Source organism: Salmo trutta, chromosome 19, assembly GCF_901001165.1.
Source record: "Salmo trutta chromosome 19, fSalTru1.1, whole genome shotgun sequence".
In the NCBI taxonomy this organism is placed as follows: domain Eukaryota; kingdom Metazoa; phylum Chordata; class Actinopteri; order Salmoniformes; family Salmonidae; genus Salmo; species Salmo trutta.
In genome coordinates this window covers 44,228,123-44,245,458 of record NC_042975.1, presented here as the reverse complement: position 1 = coordinate 44,245,458, position 17,336 = coordinate 44,228,123, and the positions used below count along the sequence as shown (strand labels likewise).

The 17,336-nt window shown below is 42.7% G+C and overlaps 2 protein-coding genes across 2 annotated transcripts; both read right to left on the bottom strand.

Moving 5' to 3' along the window:
- Positions 1-665: 665 nt before the first annotated feature.
- LOC115154695 (uncharacterized) lies at positions 666-5,179 on the bottom strand. The gene is made up of 2 exons (XM_029701173.1): positions 5,150-5,179; positions 666-2,611 (listed from the first exon to the last, which is right to left on the bottom strand). Exons 1-2 carry the CDS (start codon positions 5,162-5,164, stop codon positions 1,733-1,735), a joined length of 894 nt encoding a protein of 297 aa, XP_029557033.1. The 5' UTR covers positions 5,165-5,179; the 3' UTR covers positions 666-1,732.
- Positions 5,180-11,976: 6,797 nt separating this feature from the next.
- On the bottom strand, positions 11,977-17,086 carry cdca5 (cell division cycle associated 5). The gene is made up of 6 exons (XM_029701172.1): positions 17,006-17,086; positions 16,537-16,621; positions 13,891-13,958; positions 13,664-13,732; positions 13,041-13,544; positions 11,977-12,853 (listed from the first exon to the last, which is right to left on the bottom strand). Exons 2-6 carry the CDS (start codon positions 16,568-16,570, stop codon positions 12,773-12,775), a joined length of 756 nt encoding a protein of 251 aa, XP_029557032.1. The 5' UTR covers positions 16,571-16,621; positions 17,006-17,086; the 3' UTR covers positions 11,977-12,772.
- Positions 17,087-17,336: the final 250 nt, after the last annotated feature.

Sequence of the window (17,336 nt, the reverse complement as noted above, 5' to 3'; positions counted from 1 at the left end):
AGAACTGCAACATTACTGGGTTTTTCGCGCTCAACAGCTTCCTGTGTGTATCAAGAATGATCCACCACCCAAAGGACATCCAGCCAACTTGACACAACTGTGGGAAGCATTGGAGGGCCTTGAGGCCGGTACGTGGAGCTTATTAAAGAGCAGTGTGCGGGTTTCTTCTTTTCTCTCATTTTAGTCAACTGTTACCATGCACCTGCAAAAAAGGTTGCTCAGATGTGCGAGTGCCTTTTGAATTTTGAAACATTGGAGTAAACATGGGCCAGCATCCCTGTGGAACGCTTTCGACACCTTGTAGAGTCCATGCCCTGACGAATTGAGGCTGTTTTGAGGGCCAAAGGAGGTGTAACTCAATATTAGTATGGTTTCCTAATGTTTTGTACGCTCAGTGTTTTTTATTATGGTTACCAGAGGAAAATCTCCTACAGGACAAAACTGACATTTCATGTGGCATAACATTGCTTATATCATACATCTCTCAACTGACTGTTGCATGCCTCTGGTGACCACAATGAGAAATGGTGATTCAGATTTACATTGTGTCTTGTGGTTTTTGCCATAATATCAATATGGAGACTACAGCATGTACACAAACATCAATATTAAAATATAAAACATACTGTAGTTTGCATGTACATAAACATCAATATTTTCAAGACAAAACATAGTTTTCATGCAAGAAGAATAAATATGTTTCTTTTTTTTTTCCCCATGGAAGGAGGAAACTATCTAGCAGTTGGAACCATTCACACCAGACCACACAGATCCATCTGCACAATTCATAAAAACGTATCAAATATTTCTGTTTTAATTTTTATCTCCATCAATTAAAACCTGACTTAAAATATATTGTTTCCCATCCACAGTGACGGTCCAACGGACACTATTTATACTGTATGTTATTAAATATTTGACTATACACTGTAAAGATTAGATTATGTCTATATCTGCAGGTGAATTAACTTATGAGGATAAACAAAGTCTATCAACATGTCTTACATCTTACCTAAGGACCTAAATTCTATGAAACACTCCTCTTCTTATCTAAAGTGCACTGAGGGAAAAACACAAACCATTACAATGAATTATGCACAAGAGGTTCTGAAAGGATCTAGTTTTATATAATCCAGAGACAATGGGGGGATTCGGCTGCGCTCTGCTATGATGAGACAGGAGTGAAGCCTAGGACAGGGTTTCCCAGAGTGAGGGAACAGGGAAAATCAAAGCCACATGCGTTTTTGTTTGATGTTACCTCTGGAGGACATCAAAGCCAAATCCCTGCATACTGGGAAAAAAAGACCTCAGGACATGTCTTTGATTATGAATCGAGAAAAATATCACCAATATTAAAATGTGGAGCTGAGGATCTCCAACTTGGTCCGCTTGCCATTACAGCTCTTTGCAGGCGTTAATTACTTAATATCTTCAAAAAGAGGAAAACACTATGTTTGAAACAGTTTCTTTATCTTACTTGTTTTTAATGATGAATACTCTTTGGGGCCTTGTTATTTAGCCCTGAAAACGTTTTAAATCAGATGAAAATGTAAATAATTATAATTAAAAGTATTATTATTCAAGTGGTCAGTTCTGTTGCTTTATGTTCAATATACAAAATATTCAAAGGTGAATTATGAATACCAAATGTTATCAAAGTCATGCTTACTTCAGTAACCACCAACCCAGTCGACACCTGTCCACATCTGTGTCTCTGTGAAGAGATCAGGTGTCACAGCTGTGTTCTCTCACCATTCAGCACTTCGTCCGGCACCACTCCGGTCCAGCCCCGCCCCTCCTCCACACTGGGCTGCAGCTGGCAGATGAAGTGGTTGAGCATATTTTGGGCCGACTGCAGGTTGTCCAAGCTGCTGCCAGGATCTACCTCCCTGACATCCACACCCATGTCCTCGCTCCTTGTCCTCCAGTTACGGATGATCTCATCTTCTGAGTCGTCCATGGTACCGTCCTCTGGTTGGTGGAGGTCCATCATGGCCTCTGTGCCCTTCAGCTGGCCATGCTGGTCCTCCTGCCTGTGCTTCTGTCTCCTGGAGGAGGGAATCTCATCCAGACTGGCTGACAGGATGCGGATGGGAGAGCCCAGTTTGCGGCTCGCAGTGACCCTGTACCCATCCTCCTCTGTTGGGCCATAAGCTGAGTTCTTGAAGCTGGTGGTGAGGGTGACATCATCCATGGGGGCTGGTAAGGTCTCAGAGTGAATGGTGACATGGAGATGGGGGATCTGTAGGGAGTGGGGAGGGTGTTGTCTGACAATTTCCTCACCTCCTGACTCACTCTCTGTGTCTCCCTCTCCCTGTCCTGCCCAGCAAATACGCTCCTGTCTCCATGGTTGAAACGCTGTGCCACCATGATGACCTCCCGCTGACCTCAAAACGCATTTTGGAGCCTCATCCCCCATCTCCGACCAATCAGATTCCTCCTCTTCTGGCAATGTTCCCAGCGATAGGTCTTCCCCTTTGGTGGTGACCTTTCCATAATGATGACTATCCATGAATTGGACTGGAGGGGGGGCAACAGGGAGAAGGAATTGATTGACAGAATCATCTGGGTGGAAATGTTTGTCGAGGGCTTCCTGTAGCAAGGATGTTACCTAAGGAATGAAAATAGACGACACAGAACAGAATACAGTTATGTTGTTATGACAGTGAACAATGAACAACTGTACATCAAGAACAAAGCTGAGTCAAGACTAAAAGACAACTCATAGCTTTATAACAATGGGCTTTAGAAAGAATGGGCTACGTAAAACAGCATTTACTAACTACACGCAGCTCAAAGCAAAAACAATGGTTTCTATTGGTGGTTTCACTCTGAACTAAAACGGGTTCGATGAATAAACAAAAGGTCAAACTAATGGGAGATGTGGGTGGTGGAAGGAAGGAGACATTCTATACAAAGAGGAACATACACTACATGGCTAAAAGTATGTGGACACCTGCTCGCCGAACATCTCATTTCAAAATCATGGACATTAATATGGAGTTGGTCCCCCCCTTTGCTGCTATAACAGCCTCCACTCTTCTGGGAAGGCTTTCCACTAGATGTTGGAACATTGCTGTGGGGACCTGCTTCCATTCAGCCACAAGAGTATTAGTGAGGTTGGGTACTGATGTTGGGCGATTAGACCTGGCTCGCAGTCGGCGTTCCAATTCATCCCGAAGGTGTTCAATGGGGTTGAGGTCAGGGCTCTGTGCATGCCAGTCAAGTTCCTATTACTGTGCCACGTTGAATGTCACTGAGCTCTTCAGTAAGGCCATTCTAGTTCCAATGTTTGTCTATGGAGATTGCATGGCTGCGCGCTCGATTTTATACACCGGGTGTGGCTGAATTAGTCGAATCCACTCATTTGAAGGGGTGTCCACATACTTTTGTATATATGTTGTAGTTACAATTCGTTAATCCTTTACAGTCGTGGGAATTGGCCTATATGGTTAGGGCTAAATTTACATTTCTTACAGAAGAAATATAAAAAGCATATACATAACCATGGTAGCAATTGAAAGGGAACAGTTTGGAGATAATGGAAAAATTATTAGACAAAAGGTGAGTGCACAACCGTTCATCTGACACAAGACTGAATCTAAAAATTACACTTTTGATTTAAGTGCATTTTACATATGCTTTTCCCCGAATTTGTTGATAATGAAATCTGAAAATACTCTGGATACAGTCATCAACATGATAAGACTAATCCTGGAAAATGTGGAGTAGGTGCAACATAAGACAAAGAAATGACAAGGGTTTGAGTGAGAGGACTAACTGGTGTCGCCAAGTGGCCACACCTCTCCAAAGTGTGCACAGTTCCTAAGCAATTTCATTGTACTAATATGACTCATAGAAGAGTTTTCAACTATAAGGTACTTTTTTGAGCTCTCCTAGCTGTGCTGTCAAGGAACTAGAGCAAGCACACTTGTAGTTGTTTCGTTTGGAACACAACAGTTGTTGTTTACGCAATCCAAAATCTGACCATTTTTAAATCGCAATCTGAGTCAGGTGGGCATGATTTAAAATCTTCTTCTATTGCCAACATAAGTTATAAAATACCATCTTGCAGTGTTAGGCATCATAAGGCAATTCAGAGAAGCAGATCGTATTTTTGCAGCAAATAGAAAGGAGTCCTGAGTGCATTCAGGTGCGTGTGCCGTGTCAAATCTCTTCAAAATAAACAAAGATAGGCTCATTCTGTTCGGAACAACCTAGGGTATGATGCCATGTTATCTTGTAACTGTACATCATACATAGTGATCATAGATGTTGTCCCTGTACAGATAGATGTAGGATCTTAATTTGAGCCAGTTTGCTACAACAGGGAAATAATCCTGCAGAAACAGGAAATGTGAATTATTATGGTGATTATAATGAATGGATTTTGTTTTAGGAGTTTATACATTTTTCGTTGGGGCAAATCAAGTCTGACATTTTAAAGTGGAAATTACAAACTTCAGAAGCCTTTTTAAACTTTGAATGCACTGCAAGTTTGCATTTCCTGCTGTGCATGAAAATGATGAGCAACAAAAGAGTGATCAAATTAAGATCCTACATCTGTATATGACATGCGTTTTAGGATTTGAAGTGCACATTTGGACTCTAAGGTGTTTGGCTTGCTTGTTTGACATCAAAGCGGGATTTATTATAATCCTCAAAGTCTTATCTTTCAAAATACATTGAGTCATCTTAATTTACAGCATTTCCCTCGCTCAGACAATAAAAAAATGGTAAAAGTTGCCCAATTACGGGGCGGGATGGGGTAACTTCTTGTCGCGCAGTGCTCAAGTTCAGATCGGCTGTCAGTCAAAACCCATACAGAGCTCTGACGTCATGTATAGCATGTTACTGTACAGCCACTACGCTCCAATTTAGGAGCCATTTTCAACCAGTATACGGGTACGAATGTAAAGGGATAACATTGTGTAAGTGCATGCCATGCACTATAGCTCATTCTTATTGCAATGCATTCCAAGGTTGGGGCTTGAGGGTCAGGGGATCATAGAGGTCAGGCGGGTTTGATTCAGGACCTGTACTAGCAGTACAGTATTTCTCTGTACTTGGCCACTCTGATCTGGTTTTGCGCACGTTTTTGGTTGTCTTTTTGTCTCGGCTAGATCTGTTCATCAGGAGGAGTTCTCACGTTAATAGTCTCCATGCTGTGGATGGTGGTCTTGGCTGAGGACAGCTGATCTGTCAGGGCTGTGATGCGCTGGTTCAGATGCTCACGCTCCCCGTCCATACTCTGAGCCTGTCAAACCACACACATAACATAAAACACACATAAACATGACTAAAAAATTGTAATACAATTTTCCAGAAGTGTAAACAATGTACTTCTATCGACTTCAAAAAGTCAAATGAGCCATCTGCTGGTGCCTCACCACTGAATGAAGCTTCCGCTCCAAGAGATTATTGGTCTGTTGAGTGTAGGAGTAGTTATCACTAAGTCTGAAATGCAAGAGAGAGAGAAGGATTGTCAGAGTTACAGTAAAAACACTATCTAAGCTTGTCAATGTCATTCACATCAACAGAAAATAAATGGCAAATAAAAGAACATTGTAACGGCCACACTAATTTTCCTCCCTGAACCCCCTTTTAATTCTGAGGTACCAATGACGTATAACTCCTCCCCCGACCTTTTGAATTTGTCCAGGAGGCTACTCAGCTCCACACGTGTGTTCTGTAGTTCTGACTCAAGGAGCTGGTGACTGCTCTTAAACTCCGTCCCCATGCACTCCATTCGCACGGCAGTCTGGAGCAAACTGTGGTGCAGATCCTCATTTTGCTCCTGAAGCATCCTGAAGGGAGTAGGAGAGAGGAGGGCGAAGAGGTTAGTGCTCAGTTAGATCATCATTTGTATCTTCATGAAACATTTATTCATTTGTTAAACAACAATAATATGGAACATGTGACAAAAAACTTTTATTTTACATTCCCAATTTGAATTATTCCCCCGATAAGCAACAAGACAGAGATCAAATTAGACATAAAATCAAACTCACATTATTCGATCAACCTCGGATCCTTCCTATATGGGAAGGACAAAACCAAAATTGATTTTTACAGTAGTCAACAACGTGCATTTCATAAATAGAAATGGATTTTGCAGCTTCCAGTTAATAGACATTGATAACCAATAGTGACACATTGTGTGATAATTTTGATGTGTCATCCATGATTATGTAGGTAGGTGCCTGCATGTTTAATGCCACAATCAATGGAAAGCAAATTAATGGAACATTCTTACATAAATAATTAAGAATGTAAAACACGTGCAACGGTACAAATTGGTCAATAAATATAAAGTGTACAGTAGATAATGCATGACATAACTAGCAATAGTAATAAACACAACCCCAGGAGCAGTCATACTTTATGTAGAGAGGCAGTTGAGCCGCTGTAGCCCGTCTGCTGCTCGTCCTGATTCGTGGGGCTGCTGGTATTCCTGGAAGACTTGCTGGAATGGGACAATGACTCCAGCTCTGCAGCTGATACACTGACAGGAGAGTTCTCCTTAGAATGGCTTGATGGGCTGTGGTGATCGTCATGGTGATGATGGTGGTGGTGTGTGTCTGCAGGTGAGGAGGGATGGTGGTGAGATTCATAGTGGGAAGGATGGTGGTGATGATGAGGTTCTAGGTTGCTAGGACTGTGATGTGGTTCAGAATGGGAGTGTGGATGGTGAGATTCTGAATGAGAGGGGTGGTGGTGATGGTGAGAATCTTGGTGGGAACTATGGTGGTGTTGGAGAGATTCTGGATGGGAGCCGTGGAGATGGAGAAAATCTGGATGGGAGCCATGGTGACGGAGAGATTCTGGATAGGAACCATGGTGATGGAGAGATTGTGAATGAGAGCTATGGTCATGGAGAGATTCTGGATGGGAGCTGTGGTGATCATGAGATTCTGGATGGGAGCTGTGGTGATGGAGAGATTCTGGATGGGAGCTGTGGTGATGGAGAGATTCTGGATGGGAGCCATGGTGATCATGAGATTCTGGATGGGAGCTGTGGTGATGGAGAGATTCTGGATGGGAGCCGTGGTGATGGAGAGATTCTGGATGGGAGCTGTGGTGATGGAGAGATTCTGGATGGGAGCCGTGGTGATGGAGAGATTCTGGATGGGAGCGGTGGTGATCGTTGGATTCAGGGTGGGACAGATGATGGTGGTGGTGCAATTCTGGATGGGAGCCATGGCGATGGTGAGAATCTGGGTGGAGAGGATGGTGGTGGTGTCCATGGTGATGGGGATGAGTTGGGCTGTGGTGGTCTCCATGGTGATGAGGATGAGTTGGGCTGTGGTGGTCTCCATGGTGATGAGGATGAGTTGGGCTGTGGTGGTCTCCATGGTGATGAGGATGAGTTGGGCTGTGGTGATGTCCATGGTGATCGGAATGACTCGGGCTGAGGTGATCTCCCTGTTGATGGGGATGCGTTAGACTGTGATGGTCTCCATGGTGACGGGGTTGGCTTGGGCTTTGGTGGTCTCTATGGTGATGGGAATGAGTTGGGCTGTGGTGGTCTCCATGGGTATGAGTTTGGATTTGGCTGTCTCCATGGGGATGTTGATGGGTTGGGCTGTGTTGGTCTCCATGGTAATGGGGATGAGTTGGGCTGTGGTGGTGTCTATGGTGATGGGGATGACTGGGACTGGGGAGGTCTCCATGGTGATGGAGGTGGCTTGGGCTGTGGTTGTCTCCATGGGGATGAGTTTGGCTGTGGTGGTCTCTATGGGGATGAGTTTGACTGTGGTGGCTTCCATGGTGATGGGTTGGGCTGTGGTGGTCTCCATGTTGGTGGGGATGAGTTGGGCTGTGGTGGTCTCCATGGTGATGGGAATGGCATGGGCTGTGGTGTTCTCCATGAGGACGAGTTTGGCTGTGGTGGTCTTCATGGGGATGGGGATGAGTTGGGCTGTGGTGGTCTCCATGGTGATGGGGGTTTCTTGGGCTGTGGTGTTCTCCATGAGGACGAGTTTGGCTGTGGTGGTCTTCATGGGGATGGGGAAGAGTTGGGCTGTGGTGGTCTCCATGGTGATGGGGGTTTCTTGGGCTGTGGTGTTCTCCACGAGGATGAGTTTGGCTGTGGTTGTCTTCATGAGGATGGGGATGAGTTGGGCTGTGGTGGTCTCCATGGTGATGGGTTGGGCTGTGATGTTCTCCATGACAATGGGGATGACTTGGGCTGTGGTGGTCTCCATGGCGGTGGGGATGGCTTGGGCTGTGGAGGTCTCCATGGTGATGGGGGTTTCTTGGGCTGTGGTGTTCTCCATGAGGATGAGTTTGGCTGTGGTTGTCTTCATGGGGATGGGGATGAGTTGGGCTGTGGTGGTCTCCATGGTGATGGGTTGGGCTGTGATGTTCTCCGTGACGATGGGGATGGCTTGGTCTGTGGTGGTCTCCATGGTGATGAGATGGACTGTGAAGACCGTGATGGTGATGGTGGTGAAATGGAGAATGGGAGCGATGCTGGTGATGATGGTGGTGTGTGGTTGAATGAACGGAGGGATGTCTTGATGAGGAGGGGCTATTATCTGGGCTAGTGCTGTGATCGGTGTGGCTGCTGGGACTGTGGTTTAAGTCTCTTGCAGGCTGATGGTGTTTATTGTCCTGGTGTTTGCCGAGATGGGAGCGAGAGTGCTTGCTGGAATGAGAGTGCTTGCTGGAGCGGAACTGCCTGCGGATATGGGAGTGGACACTGAAGGTCGTAGAGCTTGCACTGCCAGGCCGACTACTCTTTTGTCTTTGCCTCTCCTCCCCTCTGTGTTCCACCTTGGGGGACCTCAGGGAGGCTTGTCCGGGGCTGCTGGGCCTCTGAGCAGCTGTGACCCCAAGAGAGGTGAGTCTGTACGGGCTGAACACCTGCCTGGTGATCTCGTTCAAAAAGGCAGAGAACTTCAATTTATCCTGCAATAAGTTCTTCTTGGCGACCTGCTCCCTTTTCTCCAACTCCTTGTCTACAATGGTACCTGCATCTCCATCCCTGTCCTTACAATGGGACAGTGCCTCCATTGACTTTGCCTTGCGAAATTTGCCAGCCATTCCTGCCACTTCAGAACTCTCCTGCTTCTTCAGGATGACATTGGCAGGGGTCTGATGAGAGGACATTGCTTTCTTTTTCTTTTTTTCTTTCAGGCTCTTTTCCTGTCTTGGGAGGTGGCCTTCATCATCTATCAAAGGAGATGTGTCATCTTCCTCATCTTCCTCCTCGTCATAGGCCTTCCTCCCCCTGTAGATGTCAGTGCAGGACTGTGAGTACTTGGGCTTCTGCAGTGGATGTTTCTTATCCTTCACGGACTCATTAATACTAGTCTGAGAGGACCAGGTGGAGGAAGAGCCAGAGGATGACGAGGAGGAAGAGGATGATGTTGAGGAAGAGGAGGAAGAGGATGAAGATGATGATGATGAGGAACCAGAGGAGGAGCTGGATGAGGTGGCTGCAATCTGAGGGTGGGAGGTCACATTTGTAGCATGGTGATGCAGATAGTGATGGTGATGATGGTCAGGGGAAGTGGGATGAGATTTCTCATTGTGGTGGTGAGGGTGATTGTTGTGGTCATGGTGATGGTGGTGGACAATGCTGCCCTCTGATGTTGAATGGTTGCTACTGCAAGAGAAGATAACAATGACAGAATTGAGCAGTATTTCACTGAGGCAGAGACCATACTCTTAGGCTGAGTTACACACTTTACTATAATGTAGCGTTGGTAAATTAACTAGGACAAGATCATTTTGTCACATCTGCATAATATTGATCAAAATATGTACAATTTCCAAAATGTTGAATACCAAAACAAGAAATTACAGTTCCATCCAGACAAAATGTCAGAACTTAGTTAACTAATAAAGTAATGTAATCAAACATACCCATGATCATTCTGATCTTCTGACCAATCTGTCTTTTGCTGGTGAGGATGAGGATGGTGATGATGATCATGGTTATGGTGGTGGCGGGGATGGTGTTTGTGGTGATACGTTTTTTGGTCAGCCATCTTGCCATGCTTGGGGTCCTTCTCCTGATGCTCATGGAGGTGGGGCTTGCCATGCCTGTGGCCCCTGGTCCCCTGCTTAAGCTGCACAGGAGTGAAGTACTTCTCCATCACCTGCTGCTTCCCACTCCACTGCTTCCGTGTGGTAGTCCTGGGTGCAGGAACAATCTGTTCCTTTGCTTGCTGTGCAGTCTGCAACTGTCTTTGAACTATCCCTCTCCTTGCGTAATGGGTGTATTTCCTTGATTATTTCTGATGATTCAAAAATATTTTCTGGACCAGAACTCAACTGTTTGGAAAAATGCCACATAATTATAGCAAAGTTAGGACATTACTACATGTGAGCTAATTCAAACTGAGCACATTCATAAGTGCGCAATAGTTATGCTGACTTAAAACAAGCTATTTACCACATTATCTTGCATCAAGTACAACTATTTTTATTACAAAACTAATAACATGTTGAGTTATTATTTAAATATTTTAAGAGGTCAACACAAATACAAAAACATATCAGCAAATACAATCAATCTCAAATCCATCAAATCAGTCAGACTTACCTAAAAAAATGAATTGAAAATATTTCGATGTGCCATTAATTCAAGAATCCTTATCAGGATTAATGAACTTGATCTTATTAATGAATTCAGATATTATCCTAAACCACATAAGCAGTGAGTGCCAGCACATACTCTGTCAGAGAACCCACAAGAATGACACAGGCTGAGATGCTCATTGATGTTTTGTACCAGGATTCTGCTGGCACTCTCCATCTGATGAAACCATTTTCCAATTGCGCTGGAGCGTGCATGAAACACACCACACAGAAACATCAATAAATTCTCTCCACCCACCCATTAGCCCCAAGCTATTTCAGAACACATGTGGAAGCTACTTAATAATAGACAAAACACACAAACTTTTCCTATTTTTGTGATGCATAATAAAGTAAAGCATTGGTCAGCTAGTCTATTCAAATGACATGGTATGGCCAATGTTACATTTCAAAACACTTGTGTCATTTTTGCAACATTCTTGGGAGATGTAGTTTATTCACAAACTCAATTATTATATTTAAGAACTCATTGTTTATGTTAAGCTTAAACTGAAACCAAAAATATCTCTGAATTTGATCAAATAATGTTGCCCTTTAAGTTTTCTATGAATACAATTAAACTGTGTGGACTTCAGTCTTTAGGAGATTGCCTGGTTATTAATGCCCAGCTTGCTATTGACCTACCTGCTTCTATTGTGTCACTGCAATATCCACCATGATATGTGACCAATAAAATGTGATTTGATTTGCAATAGTCCATGATAACTAAAAGGAACAGCACTGAGAATTATATTTAATTCCAATGGCATGACACAAGCAATCACATCTTATTCCCATATCACTCCACCCTGACAGTTAAGTACAGAGGTACACATAAAATTGCTTCTGGGATGTTTGACACCAGTAATATAGACAATAATTTGTCTCCGGACTGTCTATCTCTGAGGTTATAGCCATACAATACTAGCGTCTGTAGTTGTCCATCGCCCGCAGCCCCTTTCCCTGAATTGATTATCAATTGTGTGATACAGCACAGCCCTCCACTCGCAATCAATGGCAGCACTGCACTGATGTGACCCTCCAGCAAAGAGAATGGAAGGTCAAAGCAGTGTGGGGCTGAAACCCAGCCCACAGGTTATATAACTCAGAAATCAAGTGTTTTCTCCTTCAATTCTAAAGGACAATGTTATTTTGGAGACCTAGAACATTGATACTCAATATAATCAAAATTGACTTTTTTTTTTTTTTTTTTTAAATCACTGGCCTGGTAAAATGTTAGTTCAAAAAGTATCTTTAAAAGATAAAAAAGAATGACTATAATGAACGCATCATGTAGCACAGTTGTTATAACAAATGCATAGATCAAAGGAAAAAAACATAAATAACTTAGTTTGTTTCATACAGTAATTATTCAAACTGGAAGAGTTACACAGATTAAACTATTTATTATATAATTGATAGCAGAACAATTCTAAAAAGTAACATTACTTCTTACAAAAAAACGAAATAAAGCAGAAACGTCTTCAACCATATGATAGACTTGAGTCAGTAACGGACATGGTCAGCCAATAAGAACGCGTTTCCAATTGATATGGAGTAGTGATCAGATAAGTCTTAATCACTAACATCTAAACTATCATCTATGAGTGGAATAAAGAAACTAATTACATTTACACTAATACAAAAGAAAACAACAGTGATGGAAGAAGCCACAATGAGAGGGTGAGCGCAACCTCTAGGGAACAAAATGTGACAGGAGCTTTGTAAACTATTCTTATAGGTTAAAACACACCTGCAATCCAACAATGATTTAGTAAATAATTTAAAATATAAAGGGTGCTCATCAACACAAAATTATGTCCCAGTGACCTAATGAAGTTGTAATTTCAAAAAACAAATAACTATCAACATATCAAAGTGACAGGAACATCCTTGTAGCTAGAATTCTTTCTTGAGATGCATTGTTGATGATACCAATCTGACATTTCCAACTGAATTTTTTTTATGATTAAAAAATAAAATAAAAAATTAAATCAACATTTCGGTCTTGTAAATGAATCCTTTTGGTTTCCCATAGTTGGCATTTTCATGAAAATAAAAACTTAACTCGTCTTCATTGTCTTTGTAATTCAATAATGAAATTAAAAACATTAACGTTCTCCAGTATTGGCAACAAGTCTTTCTAGTTACATGTCAAAGTCTTTGTAGATGACCCATGAGTTTATTCCACCAACAATTCAAATCCTTCTGCCTCTTCAAACTCTGCATTCATCTTTGCCGCAAGGTCGTCCAGCTCTGCCAGCTGGTTAGGAAGGAAATTGAAAAGTAGATCAACAAAGGTACAAATGCTATAGCTTCTTCCACATCTTCATCTTGAAAATAGTGTAAGTGCTGGTTTTCATATCTTGTTAAGTGGTAAAGTACACTGTAGTCTACTATAGTTTAGTTGTCCATCAATGTTGTCAACAGTGACATATGTCCTCACTTACTTTTATTTGAGGAACCTTCTTCCTCCTCCTCTTCTCCTTTACCACAACGACACCAGGGATGTTGACATCTGGCTCTGGGTCGGGAGCAGCACTGTTGTCCCCTTCCAGCAGGGTGAAGGAGCTGACTCCACAGAGAGACCTGGAGGCTTCAGGGCCCACCCTGAACTGCTCCACCTTGCGGAGAACCTGAGGTGTCTGAAGCTTCTCAAATCCAAACAGGGTCTCCCGACGCTGAGGAGATGGGGAGTACTCGACCTGGTGACTTTCAAACGAAGGGTCTCCTAGGCTTAGGCGGGTATAGGACCGCCGCACCTTTTGTGACCATGCTGAGTCTTCTGGGTTTGCTGCAGCCTGTGGACAGGGTGGTGAGGGGGCCAAGATCGGGGAGATCATGGTGGCTTTTGGTGGAGGGACCTGGGCAGGTCCTGGGGTATAGATTTGGGACTTCTTCCGACTGCCTTCAAGCAATCTTTGTTCATTTCCTGTGTGGTCCTCGGAGGGGACCTGAAACAAAATTAATTGTGCACATATGACTGGGCTGATATGAAATAGCAGAAGGACCAAACATTTTAAAACCATGCAGCTTATTATGGAAACCGATTTGCTGTGTTCTTTCAACTCACATTGACTTGTGTTTTCCTGGGTGCAATCTTCCTCACAGTGATGCGCCGTTTTACGGCATCTGTAGGAGCCTGTGGATTACAGTAACATAATAATTCGACAAAATACTGAAATGACTGAAGATGTTTGCAGGATGCAGTTTGACTATGTCAATAGGTAAATTGAAATGTTACTAGTTCTGAAAGACTGGTGGTGTTTAGTTCTAGCTGCTGACAAAGGTACTACTCACAGAGTTAGGAACATTATCATTTGGAGAGTTCAACCGCATTGACCTCCTTCGTGGCTGGCTGGCAGAATCTGGTATAAGCCAAAGAATGGTCCAACCATCAACAATTTTACCTCACCGGCAGCTTACAACCGGCAGCTGCACATCTATCACTCCAGTGTTTAATTGCTATATTGTAAATATTTCCCCACTATAGCCTATTTATTGCCTTACCTCCCTTATCCTACCTCATTTGCACACACTGTATATAGGATTTTTCTATTGTATATGTTTGTTTATCCCATGTATAACTCTGCATTGTTGTTTGTTGCACTGCTTTTCTTTATCTTGGCCAGGTCGCAGTTGTAAATGAGAACTTGTTCTCAACTAGCCTACCTGGTTAAATAAAGGTGAAATAAATATTATTTTAAACAATTGTGTGTGATCTTTGTAGCCAGTAGCAACATGACTTGACTGGTAAAGTTGAAGTGACAGTTGTTTTTAGTCTAATGTCAAGATGAGTCCATGTCCAAAGCCATCTGTTGTCAAGATCCAGCTGTATGCTTTAATATGTAAAGGCATGGGGAAGATAGGCAATAGTTTGTAACTGCAGCCTGCAATTCAGGGCGTTCCCCCTGCCTACCCTTACCACCTGGGGGAGGACCGTCAGGAAGTCCAGAATCCAGTTGCAAAGGAGTGTTCAGTCCCTGGTTCCTGCAGATGCAGTAATGCCCAAATGCAGGGATGCCCTGAATTGCAAGCTACAGTTGTACCCTTCTCAAGATAGACATCAAAATGATGTAAATAGATAGATCTTGCATTGATTTGAGATTGGGGCATATAGTTAGCTATATAACTAAGTCTACAAAATAGATAACTTTTGACACGCATCTCACTATAAAATAAATGTAAAGTTTGATTTAGTGAACCACACATTGGCTAGCTACAGGCAAGCACTTAAGAACTTCTCTAAATGACTTAGAATCTAAGACATTTAGGTATCAAAAAATGATTTGATAAAATATTGACTTTGACCTTACTACTAAAGCCCATAGAAATATATTGAATAACACATTCATGGCAAAAAGGACAGTATACACACACACACATACATACATACATCCATCTCCAGTCAAATGTTTGGACACACCTACTAATTCAAGGGTTTTTCTTTATTTTCACATTGTAGCATAATAGTGAAGACATCAAAACTGTTAAATAACACATATGGAATCATGTAGTAACCAAACAAGTGTTAAAAAAATATATATATATATATATATTTTAAATTCTTCAACGTAGCCACCCTTTGCCTTGACAGGTTTGCACACTCTTGGCATTCTCTCAACCAGATTCACCTGGAATGCTTTTCCAACAGTCTTGAAGGACTTCCCACATACGCTGAGCACTTGTTGGCTACTTTTCCTTCACTCTGCAGTCCAACTCATCCCAAACCATCTCAATTGAGGTCAGGTGATTGTGGGGGCCAGGTCATCTGATGCAGCACTCCATCACTCTACTTCTTGGTCAAATAGCCCTTACACAGCATGAAGGTGTGTTTTGGGTCATTGTCCTGTTGAAAAACAAATGATAGTCCCACTAAGCCCAAACCAGATGGGATGGCATATCACTGCTGAATGCTGTGGTTGCCATGTTGGTTAAGTGTGCCTTGAATTCTAAATAAATCAGACAGTGTCACTCGCAAAGCACCCCCACACCTCCATGCTTCACGGTGGGAACCACACATACGTAGATCATCCAATCACCTACTTTGCGTCTTCCAAAGACACGGCAGTTGGAACCAAGTCTCAAATTTGGACTCAACAGACCAAAGGACAGATTTGCACCGGTCTAATGTCCATTGCTCGTGTTTCTTGGCCCAAGCAAGTCTCTTCGACCATGAAGGCCTGATTCACGCAGCCTCTGCTGAACAGTTGATGTTGAGATGTGTCTGTTACTTGAACTCTGAAGCATCTATTTGGGCTGCAATAACTCTAATGAACTTATCCTCTGCAGCAGAGGTAACTCTGGGTCTTCCTTTCCTGTGGAGGTCCTGATGAGAACCAGTTTCATCATAGCGCTTGATGGTTTCTGCGACTGCACTTGAAGAAACCTTTAAAGTTCTTGACATTTTCCACATTGACTGACCTTCATGTCTTAAGGTAATGGACTGTCGATTCTCTTTGCTTATTTGAACGGTAGCCTAGTGGTTAGATCGTTGGACTAGTAACCGAAAGGTTGCAAGATTGAATCCCCGAGCTGACAAGTTAAAAATATGTCCTTCTGCCCCTGAACAAGGCAGGTTCCTAGGCCATCATTGAAAATAAGAATTTGTTCTTAGCTGACTTGCCTATTTTTTTTTAAAGGGAAAAAAAAGGGGCTTGGTATTTTACCAAATAGGGCTATCTTCTGTATACCACCCCTACCTTGTCACAACACAACTGATTAGCTCATACACATTAAGGAAATAAATTCCACATATTAACTTTTAACAAGGCACAACTATTAATTGAAATGCATTCCAGGTAACTACCTCATGAAGCTGGTTGAAAGAATGCCAAGAGTGTACAAAGCTGTCAAGGCAAAGGGTGGCTACTTTGAAGAATCCCGAGGGACATTTTCCGGATATAGCGGGTGTGAAATAAAGAACAAAATAACAAAAATACTGACCAGCCAAAACGGGTTGTGGTGTCTCGTTGCTCATCCTTGCCGCCTGTCCAGCTTGATTTACCAATTAAAATCAGTAGCTAACAAGCTAGCTCACGAAATGAGAACAAAGACAATTGTATAGTTAACAAATAAATACATATAAAAAGCTAACTATGCCCCTAATAACTAATGCAAAATTCCGAGTGTATAACTTGCTAGCTGGATAGCTACTGTAGTAGTTCATTTTGCTTGAACTCCCTAGCTGAAGTCCTACTGGTTTCAAAATTGCCCGCCCGGAAGTACCGGAAGTGTTGGATTGCCATTTCCTGTCCGTTATTTACGTCTTTCTCCACAACCATTTACTTCAGTACTGCACAGGTGCTACATTAACGATAAATGTGCGATTCCAGCTAAACTATGATAAACTCCAGAATAGTAGGCGGAAACACAGGGCTAGATCAAATAAATAGATTAACACTCCAGTATACACCTTTCAGTTTGTTGCAATCCGCCAAATACACATTTAAAGAAGAAGAAAACCTACGATAAACACATTTGCCAGATATTTCACCGGATGTATACGTTTGAAGCATCCGGTTGGCGTTTCCACTCACTACCGAATATGGCGATGACAGGAAGCGAGATGGATTTGGCCTATATTATGCAAATTTTCTAATACCGTTTTCTATTCTCAAACCAATAATTGTATTTTTCCAAAACTAAAACCTGTTACCAACAGTGGACTAAGTTTTGTAGATTTTACCCTTTAGGAGTGCAAGGGCGAATTGACTTACACAGTTGCACGTCATAGAGTAGGCGAA